At 43.9% G+C, this 21,650-nt stretch overlaps 1 protein-coding gene across 2 annotated transcripts; it reads right to left on the reverse strand.

Moving 5' to 3' along the window:
- Nucleotides 1-44: 44 nt before the first annotated feature.
- On the reverse strand, nucleotides 45-9,555 carry LOC106598876 (ras-related protein Rab-6B). 2 transcript variants are annotated; one of them, XM_014189896.2, is made up of 8 exons: nucleotides 9,303-9,555; nucleotides 5,891-5,949; nucleotides 5,537-5,590; nucleotides 4,940-5,045; nucleotides 4,668-4,779; nucleotides 2,880-2,973; nucleotides 2,481-2,547; nucleotides 45-893 (listed from the first exon to the last, which is right to left on the reverse strand). In XM_014189896.2, exons 1-8 carry the CDS (start codon nucleotides 9,370-9,372, stop codon nucleotides 829-831), a joined length of 627 nt encoding a protein of 208 aa, XP_014045371.1. In that variant the 5' UTR covers nucleotides 9,373-9,555; the 3' UTR covers nucleotides 45-828. The 2 variants fall into 2 exon arrangements, with proteins under 2 accessions (XP_014045371.1, XP_014045370.1); XM_014189895.2 differs by having other exon boundaries at nucleotides 5,525-5,590.
- Between the last annotated feature and the right edge of the window lie 12,095 nt (nucleotides 9,556-21,650).

Below are 21,650 nucleotides of genomic sequence, written 5' to 3' on the forward strand. Positions count from 1 at the left end.
TATAATGACGGGTAAAGCAGAAGAGACACTTTTGAAAGACGAGACCACTTTTAAGCTTTTATTAATCATTAAACATTGTTACATTATTCATACCGGTGAACAATGACCACTTCTACTAAGGGACGTTCACAACATACATATTACATTATTATATACAGTGCAGTACAGTGGATCGTTATGTGAGTTGCCGGGGGAACGGGGGGAGGGCATGTGAAATTCCATTGGCTTTTTCTTCTTCTTGTACCACAGCACAGTTGTTCTATAAAAGTTGCCCATTGAGTTACACATTTTCACAGCTACAGTAACTTAAGGGTGAATCTATGGTAAATCAACTCCTGTGGGGAATATGAATTGGGACACATTGTTGATATGAGTATGCTATTATTACGCTATAAAACATTCTAAGTTAGTCGACCAGCCCCGGGGTTCGGGAGCCAGAGGAGAGGCATGAGATCAGCGTGCATGCGTGCTGCAGACATTCAGACAGGGCAGCCATCTTGAAAATGGACTGGCCCACTTTTCCCCATTTAAGCCTCATTTTTGGTGCTTTCCCTTTTATATAAAAAAATACAAAACATAACGGCGAAAATAATTCAAGTTTCATTCCATTTTCCCTTTTTTCTTTTTTTTTTCTTGTCTGGCACTTAGCTACATATTGACAAAGTATACAATATTTTACAACTGAAGACTGAAATAACACTTGATTCGTCTAATCGGATATATACGGTATAAGGCCAATATCCAATCAGAAAAGTCAACTGGAAGCTAACCAGTAGGAAGCAACACAACAAGCCTATGGTGTGAAGGAAGCTGTCCGACAGCTCTGCATTAACACGAGCACCCGCCCTCTGGGACAGTGGGTTCTGCTGGTTTGTCCAGCTTTATGTCAATCACTGGAAAGTGTCCAATTAAGGAAAACTTGGGAAATACATAGAAAATGGTTAAACATTATCTGAATATTCCATTCTAAACAACAAAACTGTGTCACATAACATAGTTTAATGCAATATAATAGACCCTCTACCTTTCTCTCTCACACCCACACACACAATCACACAATTCCACACTATATGTCACTACAGTACACCGTCCTTCCAACCACAATAGTGTATTCTTCATCATGTCTCCCTAGTACAGCTCTGCTACCCAACTTGAGCACTAAGGGCCCCGACATTATACATCGGGTTAGGAAGGACCTGTTTTTTAAATCAATAACTAGGGTATTGGCCAGGCTTGGGTATCATTTTCAAGAACTATTCAATTGATCAATAACATTTTGAAGCTGAGCCATTCACACCCTCCTGCTCTTATTCAGTGTCTCTGTAGAATCATCTCTTAACATCATAACACGGTGTCAACTGGAGAGATTATTTCACACTTTTGTCAGAGTTTAGAGTGATCTAAAGAAGCTACTTAACAACTGTCAGTCCCTCTCTCGTCTGGTGAGCAGCCAACTCAGTCAGTCCCTCTCTCGTCTGGTGAGCAGCCAACTCAGTCAGTCCCTCTCTCGTCTGGTGAGCAGCCAACTCAGTCAGCCCCTCTCTCATCTGGTGAGCAGCCAACTCAGTCAGTCCCTCTCTCGTCTGGTGAGCAGCCAACTCAGTCAGTCCCTCTCTCGTCTGGTGAGCAGCCAACTCAGTCAGTCCCTCTCTCGTCTGGTGAGCAGCCAACTCAGTCAGTCCCTCTCTCGTCTGGTGAGCAGCCAACTCAGTCAGTCCCTCTCTCGTCTGGTGAGCAGCCAACTCAGTCAGTCCCTCTCTCGTCTGGTGAGCAGCCAACTCAGTCAGTCCCCCTCTCGTCCGGTGAACAGCCAACTCAGTCAGTCCCTCTCTCGTCCGGTGAGCAGCCAAGCGGAGCCATTGTTATGGATACTCACACATGTAGAGAGCGTATTGGAGCAGATAAACGCAGCAGTGCAGGGATGGAGCGGGGGACAGACAGAGAGGAGCAGCTAACAGTACGGGCCAGGGAACAGTAGGGCCTGAATGTTGTGGGTATTGGAAGGGCTCAGGCTTAAATTTCATGCCCGTGTAGGGCTCTACTCCCTAGGTCCTACCCTGCTATACCGTCACTAGGCTGCTATCCTGCTATACCATCATCAGGGGGGATCCTTTCCCCTTGTCCTATACTGCCCTACAAAACCTTTCATCTGTTGTAAAGGCCAGGTATGTTATCTGATTAATGTGGTATTTAGTTACCTGAAACAAGAACAAGCCAATCGATCAAAATACATCATGAAGTACCATAACGTAGTTACTGAACTTTGCCTTCTTAGGGCAGTATAGATTCCATACAAACCAATGATCATATTACTGGTTCACTGCACAGGAGATGGCAGCCTATTTCTGCCTACTTCTTTATTACCGTACCAGCAACCACAATGAGTTAAAGGATTCTTTCCCTCTACTGAGTTTCTCTTCATTGTTCTGAGCCTTGATTAACAGTGTTGAGTCACTCACTCTCTCTGTTCTAAAGGATACTGCCTTCAGGGTTCACATCGTCCAAACTCTCCATCCCAGGTAAGGTTGCTGCCACACGCCGAAACAGCTGGAGAGGGAGGGAGGGAGGGAGGGAGGGAGGGAGGGAGGGAGGGAGGGGGAGGGAGGGAGGGAGGGAGGGAGGGAGGGGGGAGGGAGGGAGGGAGCGAAAGAGAGAGGGAGGGAGGAAAAGAGAGAGGGAGGAAAAGAGAGAGCGAGAGAGGAGGGGAAATAGTTTGAAAGAATAGAATCAAACTAACATAATAAAACAACATACTAGAAAGAATTTCCACAGTCTAAATCGTATGTTTGAGTGAGTGACATGAAGCAAATTAAGAAGCTAAAATTCTGAAATGTTGACTGCCTAATTAAGAAATGCTAAATGTATATAGCAAGAATCACCTGTTTGACATTGGTGCCTGTCTTGGCACTAGTTTCGATGAACATCACGTTCAGTTCTTTGGCTCTCTGCTCTCCTGCCTCAATAGTGATTTGCCTGTGGGAGAATCAGACCATAGCATGCATTCAAATGTTTCAAGGGAAATACTTGATAGACATCGTAAATGATTTATGTAGAACCAATGATGTTGAACAATTGATGCATAATTGAATCAAATCAGGTGACTCATGTTCACGCAGTAAATGCATATATAATCAATTTAAAGGGATTGAAAAAGTAGCTTTAAGGCAGACAAACTACCCCTCCGGAAAGCTTATACAGGGATGCTGGCCCGTGTTGACTGCAATGCTTCCTACAGTTGTGTCAAATTGGCTGGATGTCCTTTGGGTGGTGGACCATTCTTGATCCACAAAGGAAAGTGTTGAGTGTGAAAAACCCAGCACCGTTGCAGTTATTGACACATAAAACAGGTGGCTTGGCATCTACTACCATACACCATTCAAAGGCACTTAAATATTTTATCTTGCCCATTCACCCTCTGAATGGCACGCATACACAATCCATGTGTCAATTGTCTCAAGGCTTAAAAATCATCCTTTAACCTGTCTCCCTCCCTTCATCTACACTGATTGAAGAGGATTTAGAAAGTGACATAAATAAGGGATCATAGCTTTCACCTGGATTCACCTGGTCGGTCTATGTCATGCTAAGAGCATGGCTTCCTAATGTTTTGTACAGTCAGTGTATATGTAAGACATTTATCAGATATAAACTAGAGCAGGGATGATCAACTAGTTTCAGACAGGGATCATCAACTAGTTTCAGACAGGGATCATCAACTAGTTTCAGACAGGGATCATCAACTAGTTTCAGACAGGGATCATCAACTCGTTTCAGATACAGATCATCAACTAGTTTCAGACAGGGATCATCAACTAGTTTCAGACAGGGATCATCAACTAGTTTCAGACAGGGATCATCAACTAGTTTCAGACTGGGATCATCAACTAGTTTCAGACAGGGATCATCAACTAGTTTCAGACAGGGATCATCAACTCGTTTCAGATACAGATCATCAACTAGTTTCAGACAGGGATCATCAACTAGTTTCAGACAGGGATCATCAACTAGTTTCAGACAGGGATCATCAACTAGTTTCAGACAGGGATCATCAACTAGTTTCAGACAGGGATCATCAACTAGTTTCAGACAGGGATCATCAGCTAGTTTCAGCCACAGAACACATTTTTTTGGAGGATGGTCGGGGGGCCGGAACATAATAACTAATAATTTGTAGAGTGCAAATTAACCGCAAGAAGCCCAGACAGATATGTTTCACTAAAACATATTCATTACAAACCTTGCTGACATTTGTATACAATCATGTGTCTTTCTATTATCTTTCTATTATGCATGGTAACACTTGGGACCAGATTTCTTACATTAAAATAACTTGGAGCTGATTTCCTGTTGTTTTTACGGTCTTGCAGTCCTGGGGCGTCAGGTAGCCTAGTGATTAGAACATTGCGCCAGTAACCGAAAGGTTGCTAGATTGAATCCCCGAGCTGACAAGGTAAAAATCTGTCGTTCTGCCCCTGAACAAGGCAGTTAACCCACTGTTCCTAGGCCGTCATTGTAAATAAGAATTTATTCTTAACTGCCTTGCCTAGTTAAATAAAGATCAAATAAATAAAAAATGATGTCCAACAACCTTGGGGGACAAATACTACCACCAGTGGGCCAAATACGGCCCGCGGGCTGCCAGTCGGGGAACCCTGAACGAGACCCACCTCTTCTCCTCCAGGTCTGTCTTGTTGCCCACTAACATGATGATGACATCACTGCCCCTCTCTGTTCGAACATCATCAATCCACTTACAGGTCTGCTGGAACGAGTTCATGTCTGTGGAGGAAATACATCATTTACAACCTTTTTACTGTATTTTACTGTGTACACCAAAACGACAAGCCATTATAGTACATTATAGTAGTGTGTGTGTGTCTGTGTCTGTGTCTGTGTGTGTGCGTGTGGTTCTGCTTGTTGTGTGAGTTGCAGTGCTCACTTGTGATGTCATACACCACCACAGCGACAGTAGAGTCCCGTATGTAGCTAGGAATCAGACTCCTGAAGCGCTCCTGGCCAGCTGTATCCCACAGCTGCAGCCTCACCTAGATAGATAGCATACACAGAGATACAGTACTGGCTAAACAACAGCTCTGTATTGACACGTGTATTTAAGTTAATTTCACCAGGTAAGTTAAATGAGAATACATTGTCATTTATGAATGCCTCATCGATGTAATTAGTATGTAGTATGTACAAGTATGTATAGTTCAGTGGAGGCTGGTGGAAGGAGCTATAGGAGGATGGGCTCATTGTAATGGCTGGAATGGAATAAATAGAATTGAGCCAAACATGTGGTTTCCATATAATTTATAGGGTTGATACCAATCAATTTACTCCATTCAAGCATTACAATGAGCCTGTCCTCCTATAGCTCCTCCCACCAGCCTCCTCTGGTATAGTTAGTATGTATTGTATACTAGGAGAATTGGAGTGCTATTGTACTAGTTAGCATGCTAGGCCACTAAAAGTGTAGAAATAATGTAGTCTGTGTTGATCTGTGTGTTCCTTTCAGGAAACTGACAGAGTTTCTTACTGTTCGGTCCTCCAGGTACATGGTCTTTGATAAGAAGTCAATCCCAATGGTTGCCTGTCAAATAAAACAACAGGAAAGTGATATTAGCAATAATAGAACAATAAAATAAATCCCACAGGGTACAGTGTTTCACCCTCTATAGTTTGTTATTCACAAAATAAAATATGTATTGTGATAGATAGGAAACATAAAAAGCTATTCAGTTTGTAGGCCAAGTACTGACATCTAATCAAATCTATGCTAATTAGATTTGTATTGCCCTTTGTACTATAATTGATGTCCTGTAATTTGTTTGTAATTTATGTCCTGTAATTTGTTTGTACCTGAACATTAAATGAAGGAGACAAGTTTTACCTGATATGTGTTGTCAAAGCTGTCGTACATGAACCTGGTGATCAGTGATGTTTTCCCCACTGGAAGATGAACAGAACACAAGGGTGAACATAGATACATACATACATACATACATACATACATACATACATACATACATACATACATACATACATACAGAAAGTATTCATACGCATTGACTTTTTCCACATTTTGTTATGTTACGGCCTCATTTTAAAATTGATTAAATTGGGGGGGGGTTCTCATCAATCTACACACAATACCCCATAACGACAAAGCAAAAACAGGTTTAGACATTTTTGCAAATGTATACAAGATAAAAAACTGAAATATCACATTTATATAAGTATTCAGACCCTTTAATCAGTACTTTGTTGAAGCACCTTTGGCAGCAATTACAGCCTCGAGTCTTCTTGGGTATGACGCTACAAGCTTGGCACCACTGTATTTTGAGGAGATGCTCCCATTTTTCTGTGCAGATCCTCTCAAGCTCTGTCAGGTTGGATGGGGAGCATCGCTGCACAGCTATTTTCAGGTCTCTCCAGAGAGGTTAGATTGGGTTCAAGTCCGGGCTCTGGCTGGGCCATTCAGGGACATTCAGAGACTTGCATTGTATTGGCTGTGTGCTTAGGGTCGTTGTACTGTTGGAAGGTGAACCTTCGACCCAGTCTGAGGTCCTGAGCGCTCTGGAGCAGGTTTTCATCAAGGATCTCCTGTACTTTGCTCGTTCATCTTTCCCTCGATCCTGACTTGTCTCCCAGTCCCAGCCGATGAAAAAAATCCCCACAGCATGATGCTGCCACCACCATGCTTCACCGTAGGGATGGTGCCAGATTTCCTCCAGACGTGACACTTGGCAGAACAAAGAGTTCAATCTTGGTTTCATCAGACCAGAGAATCTTGTTTCTCATGGTCTGAGAGTCCTTTAGGTGCCTTTTGGCATACTCCAAGTGGGATTTCATGTGTCATTTACTGATGAGTGGCTTCCGAGTAGCTTCCGTCTGGCCATTCTACCATAAAGGCCTGATTGGTGGAGTGCTGCAGAGGGTTGTCCTTCTGGAAGATTCTCCCATCTCCACAGACGAACTCTGGAGCTCAGTCAGAGTGACCATAGGCTTCTTGGTCATCTCCCTGACCAAGGCCCTTCTCCACCGATTGCTCAGTTTGGCCGGGCGGCCAGCTCTAGGAAGAGTCTTGGTGGTTCCAAACTTCTTCCATTTCAGAATGATGGAGGCCACTGTGTTCTTGTGGACCATCAATGCTGCAAAAATGTTTTGCTACATTTCCCCAGATCTGTGCCTTGACACAATCCTGTCTCGGAGCTCTACAGACAATTCCTTTGACCTCATGGCTTGGTTTTTGCTCTGAAATGCACTGTCAACTGTGGGACCTTATATAGACAGGTGTGTGCCTTTCCAAATCATTTTCATTATGGGGTATTGTGCATAGATTGATGAGGAAAATGTTTTATTTAATACATTTTAGAATCAGGCTGTAACGTAAAAAAATGTGGGAAAAGGGAAGGGGTCTGAATACTTTCCTGACGCTCTGTACATACATTGCTTTCAGAAAGCATTCAGACCCCTTGACTTTTTTCAATCAAATACATACATACATACATACATACATGCATACAGCTAACTGCCAAAATAATTCTGGAGTTGTGCCTGAGACAGCATTTTCCAACACCATCAACAAAACATCAAATGATGGAATTTCTTGTGGAAGACTGGTGTCACATCTCTCCAATAGAGTTCCAGACACTTGTAGAATCTATGCCAAGGTGCATTGAAGCTGTTCTGACACACCCTATTAAGACATTTTATGTTTCCTTTATTTTGGCAATTACCTGTATGTACCGTGCAGAACATACATTGTCTACATACATACATACATATATACATAAATACATACATACATACAGTAAATACATACTGTTACGAAATCAATAACTTGCCTATGGATAATGTTGCACTCGCTTTGTCTAGGTGTCTTAGGCTCCTTGTAGCTAAGTACATCACAGTTAGTAACCTACAGAAGGCTATGGGCAGTGGCCATTACAGGCTTGAAATCAGCACCACACCGCTACATTACCACATACCTTACGGAAAACCATTAGGGTGTTAGCGACATACAAATGCAATAACACACATGCTCACAAACACACACACACACAGAGAGAGAGAGAGAGAGAGAGAGAGAGAGAGAGAGAGAGAGAGAGAGAGAGACGAGAGAGAGAGAGAGAGAGAGAGAGAGAGAGAGAGAGAGAGAGAGAGAGAGAGAGAGAGCACCATGGGCAGCTACATCTCAGATTAATTGTCTATGGAAAGCCATGACACCTACCATTACATACACACGCACATACGGTACACACACACACACACACACACACACACACACACACACACACACACACACACACACACACACACACACACACACACACACACACACACACACACACACACACACACACACACACACACCCTAACACAGCATTCATTCTATTAAATAAACCAATAGTATTTTTCACTTCCATGATCGTACTGAGATGTGTATAGCCATTCCGACTGTCTGATGTGTGACCAGTGACCACATATTCCAAGAGGTTTATAGCGCTAAACCATTATCGATCTAGACTCCTGAATCTGTGCCATATTAACCACGTAAACAGTCATTGTTCCCTAAATGATTGAGTTATTGAATACATCATCATGTTACGACACGGAAAAACCATTCGTGACTATCATTATGTTACGGAACTGTGAGTCAAGTGATGGAGATTGGAGACAGTGACTGCGAGGTTTATACATTCTACAGACATCGCCAACCTGGGTGTGTCCCGAACTGACACATGGGATCTGTTTGTCTATTTATTCCTTTTAAACCATAAACAAATTCTAGCTTGTCATGTCATACATTGTAATGTTACATTTACGCCTATAATCAACGATGGAACTGTGATAACATGTTATTATAATCTTGAAACAGAACGAATCTTTCTGCCGGTCACTGCACCACATCAAAACATCCAAATTCGTATTTCACGTCGTCTACTGTATTCTTTCTCTAATACCAATGATATATAAAAAGAAAACATGTTTAAATAGAGAAATTGGTTAAAATAAAATATTAACATCTGGAAACCCGGGAAGACAGATGTATTTCATGACGTTTTAGATCACAATGGATGACTAATCACATTTTCTACAAAAACAAAACCGTGACAGGAACCAGTGAATTGGTTGGTTGAGCTAACATATTACACGACCTCTCAAAACATTTACAAAATAGTGACAACTTTCAAATAGACCAAATAACACAGTTATGGCCTTCAGGATGCATTAGCATGTTTGGCAACTGTTAACCAAGCAAGCCTCCAAGCCAAGGCTCTCCAAAATGCTCGACTCACCGCTCTGTTCTCCTAAAAAGACGAGTTTAAATTTCCTCAGAGGGTTCCCCAAGTCTCCTCCAGCGGACATGGTTACAGCGATAAAACTCTATCGGATTATAATACAGGTTTTCTGATCCAGAGGCGTTGTTTCTTTCACTATCGGTGTGTCGGGATCCTCCTCTGCTCACATAATGGGAATGCAGCTCAGCATCGTCCTGTCAATTTAGGATGCGTGTGCGCCTGTGCGCGACCTCACCTTATTCGTTCTCTCACCTTCTGAAATATTATGGCATTTTCTACCGTTATCCCTTACATTTACACCGTGTATGCATATTCAGCAAAGTAAGTAACATAATGCAATAGCTGTGTTTTCAGGTTCGTTTTTTTTCCAAACACATTGTATTATAAACAATTTGTTATAGTAATATGACATTCACATGCATTCACATATAGTGTCATTGATACAAATCTTCATAAAATTAAAAACGAAGCGAATACTGTACAATATACCCGTAGCATATACCGTTTTTCATGATAAGCAAACCGAAAACATTCCTTTATCAAAATCCCATATGAAGTTATCAAAAGTCCCTTCAAAATAAAATCTACAATGTTAATACTACATAATATAATAATAACATGGTCATTTAGCAGGCACTTTTATCCAAAGCTACTAACAGAGCTGCCATTAACAGTGGCACATATTCAGTTTAATTGGCCAATGCGGGAATTGAACCTGCAACCATAGTGTTTCCAGTATTGTGATCTAACTTGAGCTGAAGGATCCAATGGCCTTGACCCTCTCAGGCTCAGTGCCTTCCTCTTACACCGGCCTCCCAGGCTCCTTCTCAATACTCAGGCCAGGCCTGTGCTGGTTGTAATCTCCAGCCAGCCAGGAATAAGAGCACTGGCCCACCTGTAGCCCAATAACCCGAAAGGTTGCTGGTTCGAATCCCCAGAGCTGACTAGGATAAACATCTGCCGATGTGACCTTTAACAAGGCACTTAACCCGAACTGCTCCTGTAAGTTGCTCTGGATACGAGCATCTGCTAAAATGTGTAAATTTAAAAGTTCACAAAAAACAAGGACAACAAGACTTTGTTCGTGGTGACCCCTAATTTACAAGCACATCAAGTGCATTTGCACCTGTTCCGAAGGATGTTGTTTGTTGTTATAGTAACCGCAGGCGCTCAGTTTATTCCCAGAGGCCTGCTTCCACCAGATACAGGAGTAGTCAATGGCCAGTTTAAACACAACAAGGGCTGGCAACCAGGCTGAAGTATATATGAAATATATGGGTTGAAACATATTTGGAATCTATACTGAACAAAAATATAAACGCAACATGCAACAATTTCAAAGATTTTACTAAGTTACAGTTAATATAAGGAAATAGGTCAATTTAATTTTTTTTATTAGGCCCTAATCTATGGATCTCACATGACTGGGCAAGGGCGCAGCCATGGGTGGGCCTTGGAGGGCATAGGCCCACCCACTTGGGAGCCAGGTACAGCCAAACCGAATGAATTTTTCCCCACAAAAGGCTTTATTACAGAGAGAAATACTCCCCAACTGTCAGGTGGATGGATTATCTTGGCAAAGGAGAAATGCTCACTAACAGGGATCTAAACAAATTTGTGCACAAAATTTGAGAGAAATAAGCTTTTTGTGTGAATGGAACATTTCTGTGATTTTTTTCTCAGCTCATGAAACATGGGACCAACACTTTACATGTTTTGTTTATATTTTTGTTCAGTGTAGATGGGGTTGTGGGATGAATCCAGTGAAGACCATGAGGATCATGGAGGGCAGGAGATGGGGGTTGCTCTTGGTAGAGGAACCTGGACGGGCAGTGCCCATCCCCATGACAGCCCCACCAACAGTCACAGCAGGCACAGCGGGCACACAGCTACACACAATGCATAAGCAAAAGGTTATGCAGCCTCTGACTAGTTTATATTACAGTCTTCCAAATGTCTTTGAAATACTGCTGTCTTGCCAGTTGCCACAGATCTGTGACCAGGCTAGATATCAAATATAATAATAATAATATAATAATATATTATTATAATCATAATATAATCATAATAAGTATATATTATAATAATCTAGAATAACAATAGCAATCTATAAGAATAATCATAATCTATAATAATAATCGTGAATAATAATATATAATAATAATCTCTAATAATAATCTAATAATAATAATATATAACAATATTCTCTAATAATAATATATAATAATACTAATAATCTCTAATAATAACCTCTAATAATAATATATAATAATATATAATAATCATCATCTGTAATTATAATATATAATAATAATCTATAATAATATTCTCTAATAATAATATATAATAATAATAATAATAATCTCTAATAATAATATAGCATAATCATAATCTCTAATAATAATATATAATAATAATATATAATAATCTCTTAAAGTAATAATATATAATAATAATATATAATAATATATAATAATAATATATAATAATAATAATAATATATCATAATAATAATAATCTGTAATAATAATATATAATAATAATATATCGTAATAATAATAATCTCTAATAATAATATATAATAATAATCTCTAATAATACTCTCTAATAATAATATATAATCATCATTATCTCTAATAATAATATATAATAATAATAATAATATATAATAATAATATATAATAATAATCTCTAATAATAATAAGAATCTCTAATAATAATAAGAATCTCTAATAATAATCTCTAATAATAATAATAATATATAATAATTATCTCTAATTATAATATATAATAATATTATATAATAATAATAATATATAATAATAACCTCTAATAGTAATAATATTGTATAATATTAATCCATGGGACTTTTGTAGCACTTTTCAAGGACCCAAAGTCGCTTTACAATTGTAGAAACTAAACAGATCAAACAAGGCAACACCAGACTAGCAGCAGGAAGAAACAGAGACATGAAACAAAGAGAATGGGGAGGGGTTTAAGCAGGGAAAAGAGTGAGATGTGCCAGTGTGTGAGTGAGGGAGCAGGTGATGTGCATGTGTGTGTGAGAGAGAGATAACATTTGATTTGATTTGAGTGTGTGTGTGTGTGTGGGGGGGTGGTTAGGGATAGGCCAAGGAGAAGAGGTGGGGCTTTAGGAGAGACTGAAAGATGGTGATGAACTTTGAGTCACAGATGGCTGGAGGGAGGGAGTTCCAGAGCCGTGGAGCTTGGACTTGGGAACGTCAAGGTGGCCTGCTGTGGTGAGCGTGGTGAGCGTGTGGGTTGGTAGGGGAGAAGAAGGTCGGAGAGGTAAAGGGGGGCAAGGTGGAGAAGAGCTTTGTAGGTCAGAAGGAGGATCTTGTTAATGCGTTGAGAGACAGGGAGCCAGTGGAGTTCATGGAGGATGGGGGTGATGTGCTGCCACGACTTTGGGCTGGAGGAGTCGGGCTACAGAGTTCTGAACCATTTGGAGCTTATAGAGGGAGCTTGCGTTGATGCCGGGAAAGTAGGAGATTAATACATGTATGAGGGTTTCAGCGGCAGGACGGGAGAGGGAGGACCTGACTTTGGAAATATTGTGGAGGTGGAAGAATGAAGATTTGACAGGGGATTTGATATACAGTATTTGACAGGGGATTTGATATACAGTATTTGACAGGGGATTTGATATAGTGATATAACTCAAGGATAACCTATTCAGTACCTGGACTCTGTGAGAGTTTAGTGGGTCGGTAGTGACATTAGTGTAGCCAGTGTGACAGAGAGAGATGTACTCTGTGTTGTTCGCTCCACACACAGGGTTAAAGACATAATTCAGACAGGAACAGTTGGAGTTACAGAGAGGGAGAAACCTGGTAAAATAATAACAGAATAGAATAGACTAGAATATTTGCCAACCTATCAGCGATGGTTGCTTTGGCTACAACGGTGCAATATGTTGAGTACACAATACAGTCAGTGGTCTATATAAAGTGAATGACGTAGAGACAGCATAGGGAGACTGAACATTAATAATTGAGTTAGGATTTGTATCGCCAAAGGTAACAAATGTCACACAGTAAAGTGCAGCAATGAGGGCATACAGTCCACTGGTCCAGTGTGTCACTGTAGCCCACGTTGATCCCTGCCACTCTCTGAGTGGAACAGCCCATGAAGACAAGAGGTTGTAACGCCCTGGCCATAGAGAGTGGTTTTGTTCTTTATTTTGGTTAGGCCAGGGTGTTCTATGTGCATTTTTCTATGTTGGTTTGTTTCGTTGATTTTGGCCGTGTGGCTTCCAATCAGGCACAGCTGTAGAGTGTTGTTGCTGATTGGGAGTCACACATAAGTGCCTGTTTTTCCGTTGGGGTTTTGTGGGTAATTGTTTCTGTTTAGTGTTTTGCACCTGACAGGACTGTTTGGCTGTCAGTTTTCTTGTTTTGTTTTGTGTACTGTTCTTTAGTAAATTAAACTTCAATGATGAACACTAACTCCGCTGCGTATTGGTCCACTTTCTCAGACGATGACTTCTCTGTTTCGTCTGACGACGAAGACAGCCGTTACAGAATTACCCACCAAAAACGGACCAAGCAGCGGAGGAAGGAGAGGCACCAGGAGAAGGAAAGTAATATGGACTCATGGACTTTGGAGAAGATGGAGAGGAACGTTCAGGATTCCTGGAGATGGGAAGAATTAATGGACGGAAAGGGACCATGTGCGCAAGCTGGGGAGTATCGCCACCCGCAGTGGGAGATCGACGCAGCGATAGCTGAGAGGCACTGGTATGAGGAAAGGGAGCGCAACAGACACGAGAGGCAGCCCCCCCAAAAAAATTTGGGGGGGCAAACGGGGAGATTGGCGGAGTCAGGCGGTAGACCTGAGCTTGTTTGTGCCAGTTCAGCACGTCTGGTCTCCGGTGCGCCTTTTCGGTCCAGGTTATCCTGCACCGGCTCTGCGCACTGTGTCTCCAGAGCGCTGGGAGGGCCCAGTTCGCCCAATGCCTGCGCTCCGCCCGTGCCGGGCCAAAGTGGGCATTCAGCCTGGAGTGTGGGTAAAGAGCCTACGTACCAGAACTCCAGTGCTCCCCCACAGCCCGGTTTATCCTGTGCCTCCTCCTCGGACCAGGCCTCCAGTGGGTCTCCCCATCCTGGTCTCTCCTGTGCCGCTCCACGGACCAGGCCTCCAGTGGGTCTCCCCATCCTGGTCTCTCCTGTGCCGCCTCCACAGACCAGGCCTCCAGTGGGTCTCCCCATCCTGGTCTCTCCTGTGCCGCTCCACGGACCAGGCCTCCAGTGGGTCTCCCCATCCTGGTCTCTCCTGTGCCGCCTCCACGGACCAGGCCTCCAGTGGGTCTCCCCAACCTGGTCTCTCCTGTGTCGCCTCCACGGACCAGGCCTCCAGTGGGTCTCCCCAGCCTGGTGAGTCCAGTGCCTGCACCCAGAGCCAGGCCTCCTTCATGTCTCCCCAGCCTGGTGAATCCTGGGCCAGAGCCGCCAGAGACGCCTGCCAGTCCGGAGCCGCCAGAGCCGCCCGCCAGTCCGGAGCCGCCCGCCAGTCCGGAGCCGCCAGAGCCGCCCGCCAGTCCGGAGCCGCCAGAGCCGCCCACCAGTCCGGAGCCGCCAGTGCCGCCTGCCAGTCCGGAGCCGCCAGAGCCGCCCGCCAGTCCGGAGCCGCCCGCCAGTCCGGAGCCGCCAGAGCCGCCCGCCAGTCCGGAGCCGCCAGAGCCGCCCACCAGTCCGGAGCCGCCAGTGCCGCCCGCCAGTCCGGAGCCGCCAGTGCCGCCCGCCAGTCCGGAGCCATCAGAGCCGCCCGCCTGTCCGGAGCCGCCAGAGCCGCCCGCCAGCCGGGCGCAGCCATCGCCGCCCGCCAGCCAGGCGCAGTCAGGGTCGCCTGCCAGATGGGCGCAACCAGAATCGCCAGCCGGGCGCAGCCATCGCCGCCCGCCAGCCGGGCGCAGCCATCACCGCCCGCCAGCCGGATGCAGCCATCGCCGCCCGCCAGCCGGGCGCAGCCATTGTCGCCCACCAGCCGGGCGCAGTCAGGGTTGCCCGCCAGACGGGCGCAACCAGAATCGCCCGCCAGCCGGGCGCAGCCAGGGTCGCCCACCAGTCCTCCGGCGCGGCCAGGGGCGCTACCTAAGTGGGCGACGCCGAGGGTGGAGCGGAGCCCATGTCCCGCACCTGAGCCGCCGCCATAGAAGGCCCACCCGGACCCTCCCCTTCATAGTCAGGTTTTGCGGCCGGAGTCCGCACCTTTGGGGGGGGTACTGTAACGCCCCCTTCTATGTGCATTTTTCTATGTTGGTTTGTTTCGTTGATTTTAGCCGTGTGGCTTCCAATCAGGCACAGCTGTAGAGTGTTGTTGCTGATTGGGAGTCACACATAAGTGCCTGTTTTTCCATTGGGGTTTTGTGGGTAATTGTTTCTGTTTAGTGTTTTGCACCTGACAGGACTGTTTGGCTGGGATGGATGGAGGAATAGGGATGGGGAGAGAGGGATGGGGGAGAGAGGGATGGGAGAAGAGGGATGAGGGAGAGAGGGATGGAGGAAGAGGGATGGGGAGAGAGGGATGGGAGAAGAGGGATGGGGAGAGAGGGATGGGAGAAGAGGGATGGGGGAGAGAGGGATGGAGGAAGAGGGATGGGGAGAGAGGGATGGAGGAAGAGGGATGGAGGAAGAGGGATGGGGGAGAGAGGGATGGAGGAAGAGGGATGGGGGAGAGAAGGATGGAGGAAGAGGGATGGGGAGAGTGGGATGGAGGAAGAGGGATGGGGAAAGAGGGATGGATGAAGAGGGATGGGGGAGAGAAGGATGGAGGAGTAGAGGTAAGAGGGGATGGGGAAGAAGGATAGGGAAGAAGATTAATGGATGGAGAGGATGGGGGAGAATAAAGGGGGTATCGGTACAGGAGCAGAGAGAGAACGGTAGGGGAAAATTCCATTGCATCTGAAAGTCATTGCTTCATATTTTTCTGTCTGTATGTGCTCTTCTTATTACTAACGGTGGAACAGTGACATACTTAAACCTATCTTGTCCACGTCTACATAGATTCAGAGCATCATGGAACCCAGGAGGTACCAGAAGGCTGGCCCAAAAACAGAGATGGCGAACGGGGTGGCTGAAACACATAATAAAGTAATTGTGAATAAAATATCAACCAGGTGATACTTGAAATATAACTCATCACCAAGGCCAGATTCAATGAACCCTCAGAAATGATTTCATTGATAAAATGCTCAGATCAAATCAATATCTCCAACAAAACATTTCACAACAAGACATTTCACTGTTAGTCTACACCTGTTGTTTACGAAGCACGTGACAATTATTTACTTTTTTACCTAAAGAATGTGTCAATGAACATTTTGTCTGGTTCTCTTATTAGAAACTTCATTACAGATTCAGGCAGTACTGTAGCAGTAGCTTACCAATGTAAAGAGCAAAGTCATCCACATAGGAGATGCCAAACAGCACCTGGGAAGCAGCCAGGGTCAGCCACTGTGTACGCTCCTCAGAGGGGTGTCCGCTGCCCCCTGTCTGCACACCTCAGGGGCAGAGGAGTTCTCTCTGGGAACACACACGTCCCACAACCCTTCAGCTAAAAACAACAACACATGCGTATATTTCTCTGTAATCAGTTCAGTACCTTTGAAAAACATGCAGTGAGCGTTATTATTGCTTGTGCCAGCCATTACACATGAAGTACAAAAACATTTAAATATATATATATATATACACTACACTACCGGTCAAAAGTTTTAGAAAACCTACTCATTCAAGGGTTTTTCTTATTTTTACTATTTTCTACATTGTAGTAGTGAAGACATCAAAACTATGAAATAGCACATATGGAATCATGTAGTAAACAAAAAAGTTTAAACAAATCAAAATATATTTTATATTTCAGATTTGTCAGATAGCCACCCTTTGCCTTGATGACAGCTTTGCACACTCTTGGCATTCTCTCAACCAGTTTCACCTGGAATGCTTTTCCAACAGTCTTAAAGGAGTTCCCACATATGCTGAGCACTTGTTGGCTGCTTTTCCTTCACTCTGCGGTCTGACTCGCTGCAGAATGCTGTGGTAGCCATGCTGGTTAAGTGTGCCTTGAATTCTAAATAAATCATAGACAGTGTCAACAACAAAGCACCCCACACCATAACACCTCCTCTTCCATGCTTTACGGTGGGAAATACACATGTGGAGATCATCCATTCACCCACACCGCGTCTCATAAAGACACCGCGGTTTGGAACCAAAAATCTCCAATTTGGTCTCCAGACCAAAGGACACATTTCCACCTGTCTAATGTCCATTGCTCGTGTTTCTTGGCCTAAGCAAGTCTCTTCTTATTATTGGTGTCCTTTAGTAGTGTTTTTACTAAAGGATTTACAAAAGAATCGCTTGATAACCTGTTGAAATATAACTAAATTGCTATAATGTTAAACTCAAACTGAGAATTTAATTATTCAAGGTTTTCTCTAGAGGATGCTATCATGAGCCCGCCAGAGCAACACAATTAGACCTGTATTCATAGTCAAACTAGTATCATGGACTTCCTGCACTGTAATGCTTTGAATTTTGGCAAAATGCACTGTAATATATTGAGTAAAATATTTGGGTTTGTCTCCTTACCAGCTAACATAGAGTGGTACTGGTAGGGCTTGGACAGGAAGTGAGGTAAGGTCAGGGTGGCAGCAGCGCAGGACATGATCAGCCCTCCCAGGCCATTGGAACGAGGCCGGTGGACCCGGCTCCTAAAGTAACTGACAAACACCACTAGCACCATGTTCCCCATCTGCAGGACACACACATGCAGTCACAGCCCAGTGGGCTTATTACAGTGGGCTAAATTAGAGTGTTTCTTAGCAATCTTAAACACATCTACTTTGAAACAAAAGTATACACCTCACACACGTGGTGATGGGCTTAAAAAAGAATGCACCTATACCATGTCAGATATAGATTCGAAAGAGTTTGCATCCCAATATTACACTTTAAATATGCAGTGCATTCGGAAAGTATTCAGACCCCTTGACTTTTTCCAGATTTTGTTACGTTACAGCCTTATTCTAAAATTGATTAAATATGAGATTCTCCTCAACAATCTACACACAATACCCCATAATGACAAAACAAAAACAGGTTGTTGTTTTTTTAGGTCGAACAAATTGTCTGTAGAGCTCCGAGACAGGATTGTGTAGGCACAGATCTGGGGAAGGGTACCAAAACATTTCTGCAGCATTGAAGTTCCCCAAGAACACAGTGGCCTCCATCATTCTTAAATGGAACAAGTTTGGAACCACCAAGACTCTTCCTAGAGCTGGCCACCCGGCCAAATTCAACAATCAGGGGAGAAGGGCCTTCGTCAGGGAGGCAACAAAGAACCTGATGGTCACTCTGGCAGAGCTCCAGAGTTCCTTTGTGGAGATGGGAGAACCTTCCAGAAGGACAACCCTCTCTGCAGCACTCCACCAATCAGGCCTTAATGGTAGAGTGGCCAGACGGAAGCCACTCATCAGTAAAAGGCAGCCTGCTTGGAGTTTGTCAAAAGGCACCTAAAGGACTCTGACCATGAGAAACAAGATTCTCTTGTCTAACGAAACCAAGATTGAACTCTTTGGCCTAAATGCCAAGCGTCACATCTGGAGGAAACCTTGCACCATCCCTACGGTGAAGCATGGTGGTGGCAGCATCATGCAGTGGGGATGTTTTTCAGCGGCAGGGACTGGGAGACGAGTCAGAATTGAGAAAAAGATGAACGGAGCAAAGTGCAGAGAGATCCTTGATGAAAACCTGCCCCAGAGCACTCAGGACCTCAGACTGGGGCGAAGGTTCACCTTCCAACAGGACAACAACCCTAAGCACACAGCCAAGACAATGCAGGAGTGGCTTCGGAACAAGTCTCTGAATGTCCTTGAGTGGCCCAGCCAGAGCCCAGACTTGAACCCAATCAAACATCTCTGAAGAGACCTGAAAATAGCTGTGTAGCGACACTCCCCATCCAACCTGACAGAGCTTTAGGGGATCTGCAGAGAAGAATGGTGGAAACTCCCCAAATACAGTTGTGCCAAACTTGTAGTGTCATACCCAAGAAGACTCAAGGCTGTAATCGCTGCCAAAGGTGCTTCAACAATGTAGTGAGTAAAGGGTCTGAATACTTATGTAAATGTGATATTTCAGTTTTAATGTTTTATAAACAGTTTATAAAAACTGTTTTTGCTTTGTGCTTATGGGGTATTGTGTGTAGATTGATGAGGGGGAAAAAACAATTTAATCCATTTTTAGAAAAAGGCTGTATCAAAATGTGGAAAAAGTCAAGCGGCCTGAATACTTTCCAAATGCACTGTACATCCATAAAGACTGAAATATAACAAAAATGTTTGTCATAGATACACTGTATTTTCAGCTGTTTAAAAAAAAAGTGTATTCATTCTTTTTTTTCTTCTTTTTTTATTTACAGTTAAGAACAAATTCTTATTTTCAATGACGGCCTAGGAACAGTGGGTTAACTGCCTTGTTCAGGGGCAGAACGACAGATTTGTACCTTGTCAGCTCGGGGATTCGATCTTGCAACCTTTCGGTTACTAGTCCAACGCTCTAACCACAAGGCTTATGAAAAATATTAATAACATTCCATCCAGCTAGTGCTGGAGAGATTTTACAGTTACACATGACTTTGTGCTATCCCAGTTGAGAACGGCAGATGGTGCTATACCTCGTGGAGGGAGGAGATGGTGCCCATACTGTAGATATGCTGTTGAAACCGGAGGGGTGCTCTATTGTGGTGATGCAGCTCTTGACGTAGGCACTTTGCAGCAGCTGGATGAGCTGGAGCAAACTGTGACACAGCACAAATAGCTTGGGGGGACAGTGAGGGAGGAAGAGAAGGGAGAGAGGGGGGTAGAGAGGGGGTAGAGAGATAAAGAAGAAAGGAGACAGAGACAGAAAGAGAGAGGAAGAGAGAGACGAAGAGAGAGAGACAGAAACAGAGACAGAGAAATAGACAGAGACAGAAAGAGAGACGAAGAGAGAAACGAAGAGAGAGAGACAGAAAGAAAGACAGAGACAGAGAGAGAGACAGAAAGAGAGACGACGAGAGAGACAGAGAGAGACAGAAAGAGAGACGAAGAGAGAAAGCAAGCAAGCACATTTTCATGTTTAACTGTATGTCCCACTACTACATGGGCCCCAATTGGATTCTTGGAAAATCTAGTATAACACCTGACAGAAGTATGGCTCAACATCAGGGAACTTCCCATAATTTATACTGAAAAAAAATATATAGGAATATCTACCAGAGCTGTTGCCAGAGAATTGAATGTTAATTTCTCTACTATAAGCCGCCTCTAACTTCATTTCAGAGAATTTGAGAGTACAGTCGTGGCCAAAAGTTTTGAGGTTGCCAAAGGTTTTGAGAATGACACAAATATTAATTTTCACAAAGTCTGCTGCCTCAGTTTGTATGATGGCAATTTGCATATACTCCAGAATGTTATGAAGAGTGATCAGATGAATTGCAATTAATTGCAAAGTCCCTCTTTGCCATGCAAATTAACTGAATCCCCCAAAATCATTTCCACTGCATTTCAGCCCTGACACAAAAGGACCAGCTGACATCATGTCAGTGATTCTCTCGTTAACACAGGTGTGAGTGTTGATGAGAACAAGGCTGGAGATCACTCTGTCATGCTGATTGAGTTCGAATAACAGACTGGAAGCTTCAAAAGGAGAGTGGTGCTTGGAATCATTGTTCTTCCTCTGTCAGTCATGGTTACCTGCAAGGAAACACGTGCCGTCATCATTGCTTTGCAAAAAAAGGGCTTCACAGGCAAGGATATTGCTGCCAGTAAGATTGCACCTAAATCAACCATTTATCGGATCATCAAGAACTTCAAGGAGAGCGGTGCAATTGTTGTGAAGAAGGCTTCAGGGCACCCAAGAAAGTCCAGCAAGTGCCAGGACCGTCTCCTAAATTTGATTCAGCTGCGGGATCGGAGCTCAGCTTGCTCAGGAATGGCAGCAGGCAGGTGTGAGTGCATCTGCACGCACAGTGAGGCAAAGACTTTTGGAGGATGTCCTGGTGTCAAGAAGGGCAGCAAAGAAGCCATTTCTCTCCAGGAAAAACATCAGGGACAGACTGATATTCTGCAAAAGGTACAGGAATTGGACTGCTGAGGACTGGGGTAAAGTCATTTTCTCTGATGAATCCCCTTTCCGATTGTTTGGGGCATCCGGAAAAAAGATTGTACAGAGAAGACAAGGTGAGCGCTACCATCAGTCCTGTGTCATGCCAACAGTAAAGCACCCTGTGACCATTCATGTGTGGGGTTGCTTCTCAGCCAAGGGAGTGAGCTCACTCACAATT

Source organism: Salmo salar, chromosome ssa03, assembly GCF_905237065.1.
Source record: "Salmo salar chromosome ssa03, Ssal_v3.1, whole genome shotgun sequence".
Lineage (NCBI taxonomy): Eukaryota > Metazoa > Chordata > Actinopteri > Salmoniformes > Salmonidae > Salmo > Salmo salar.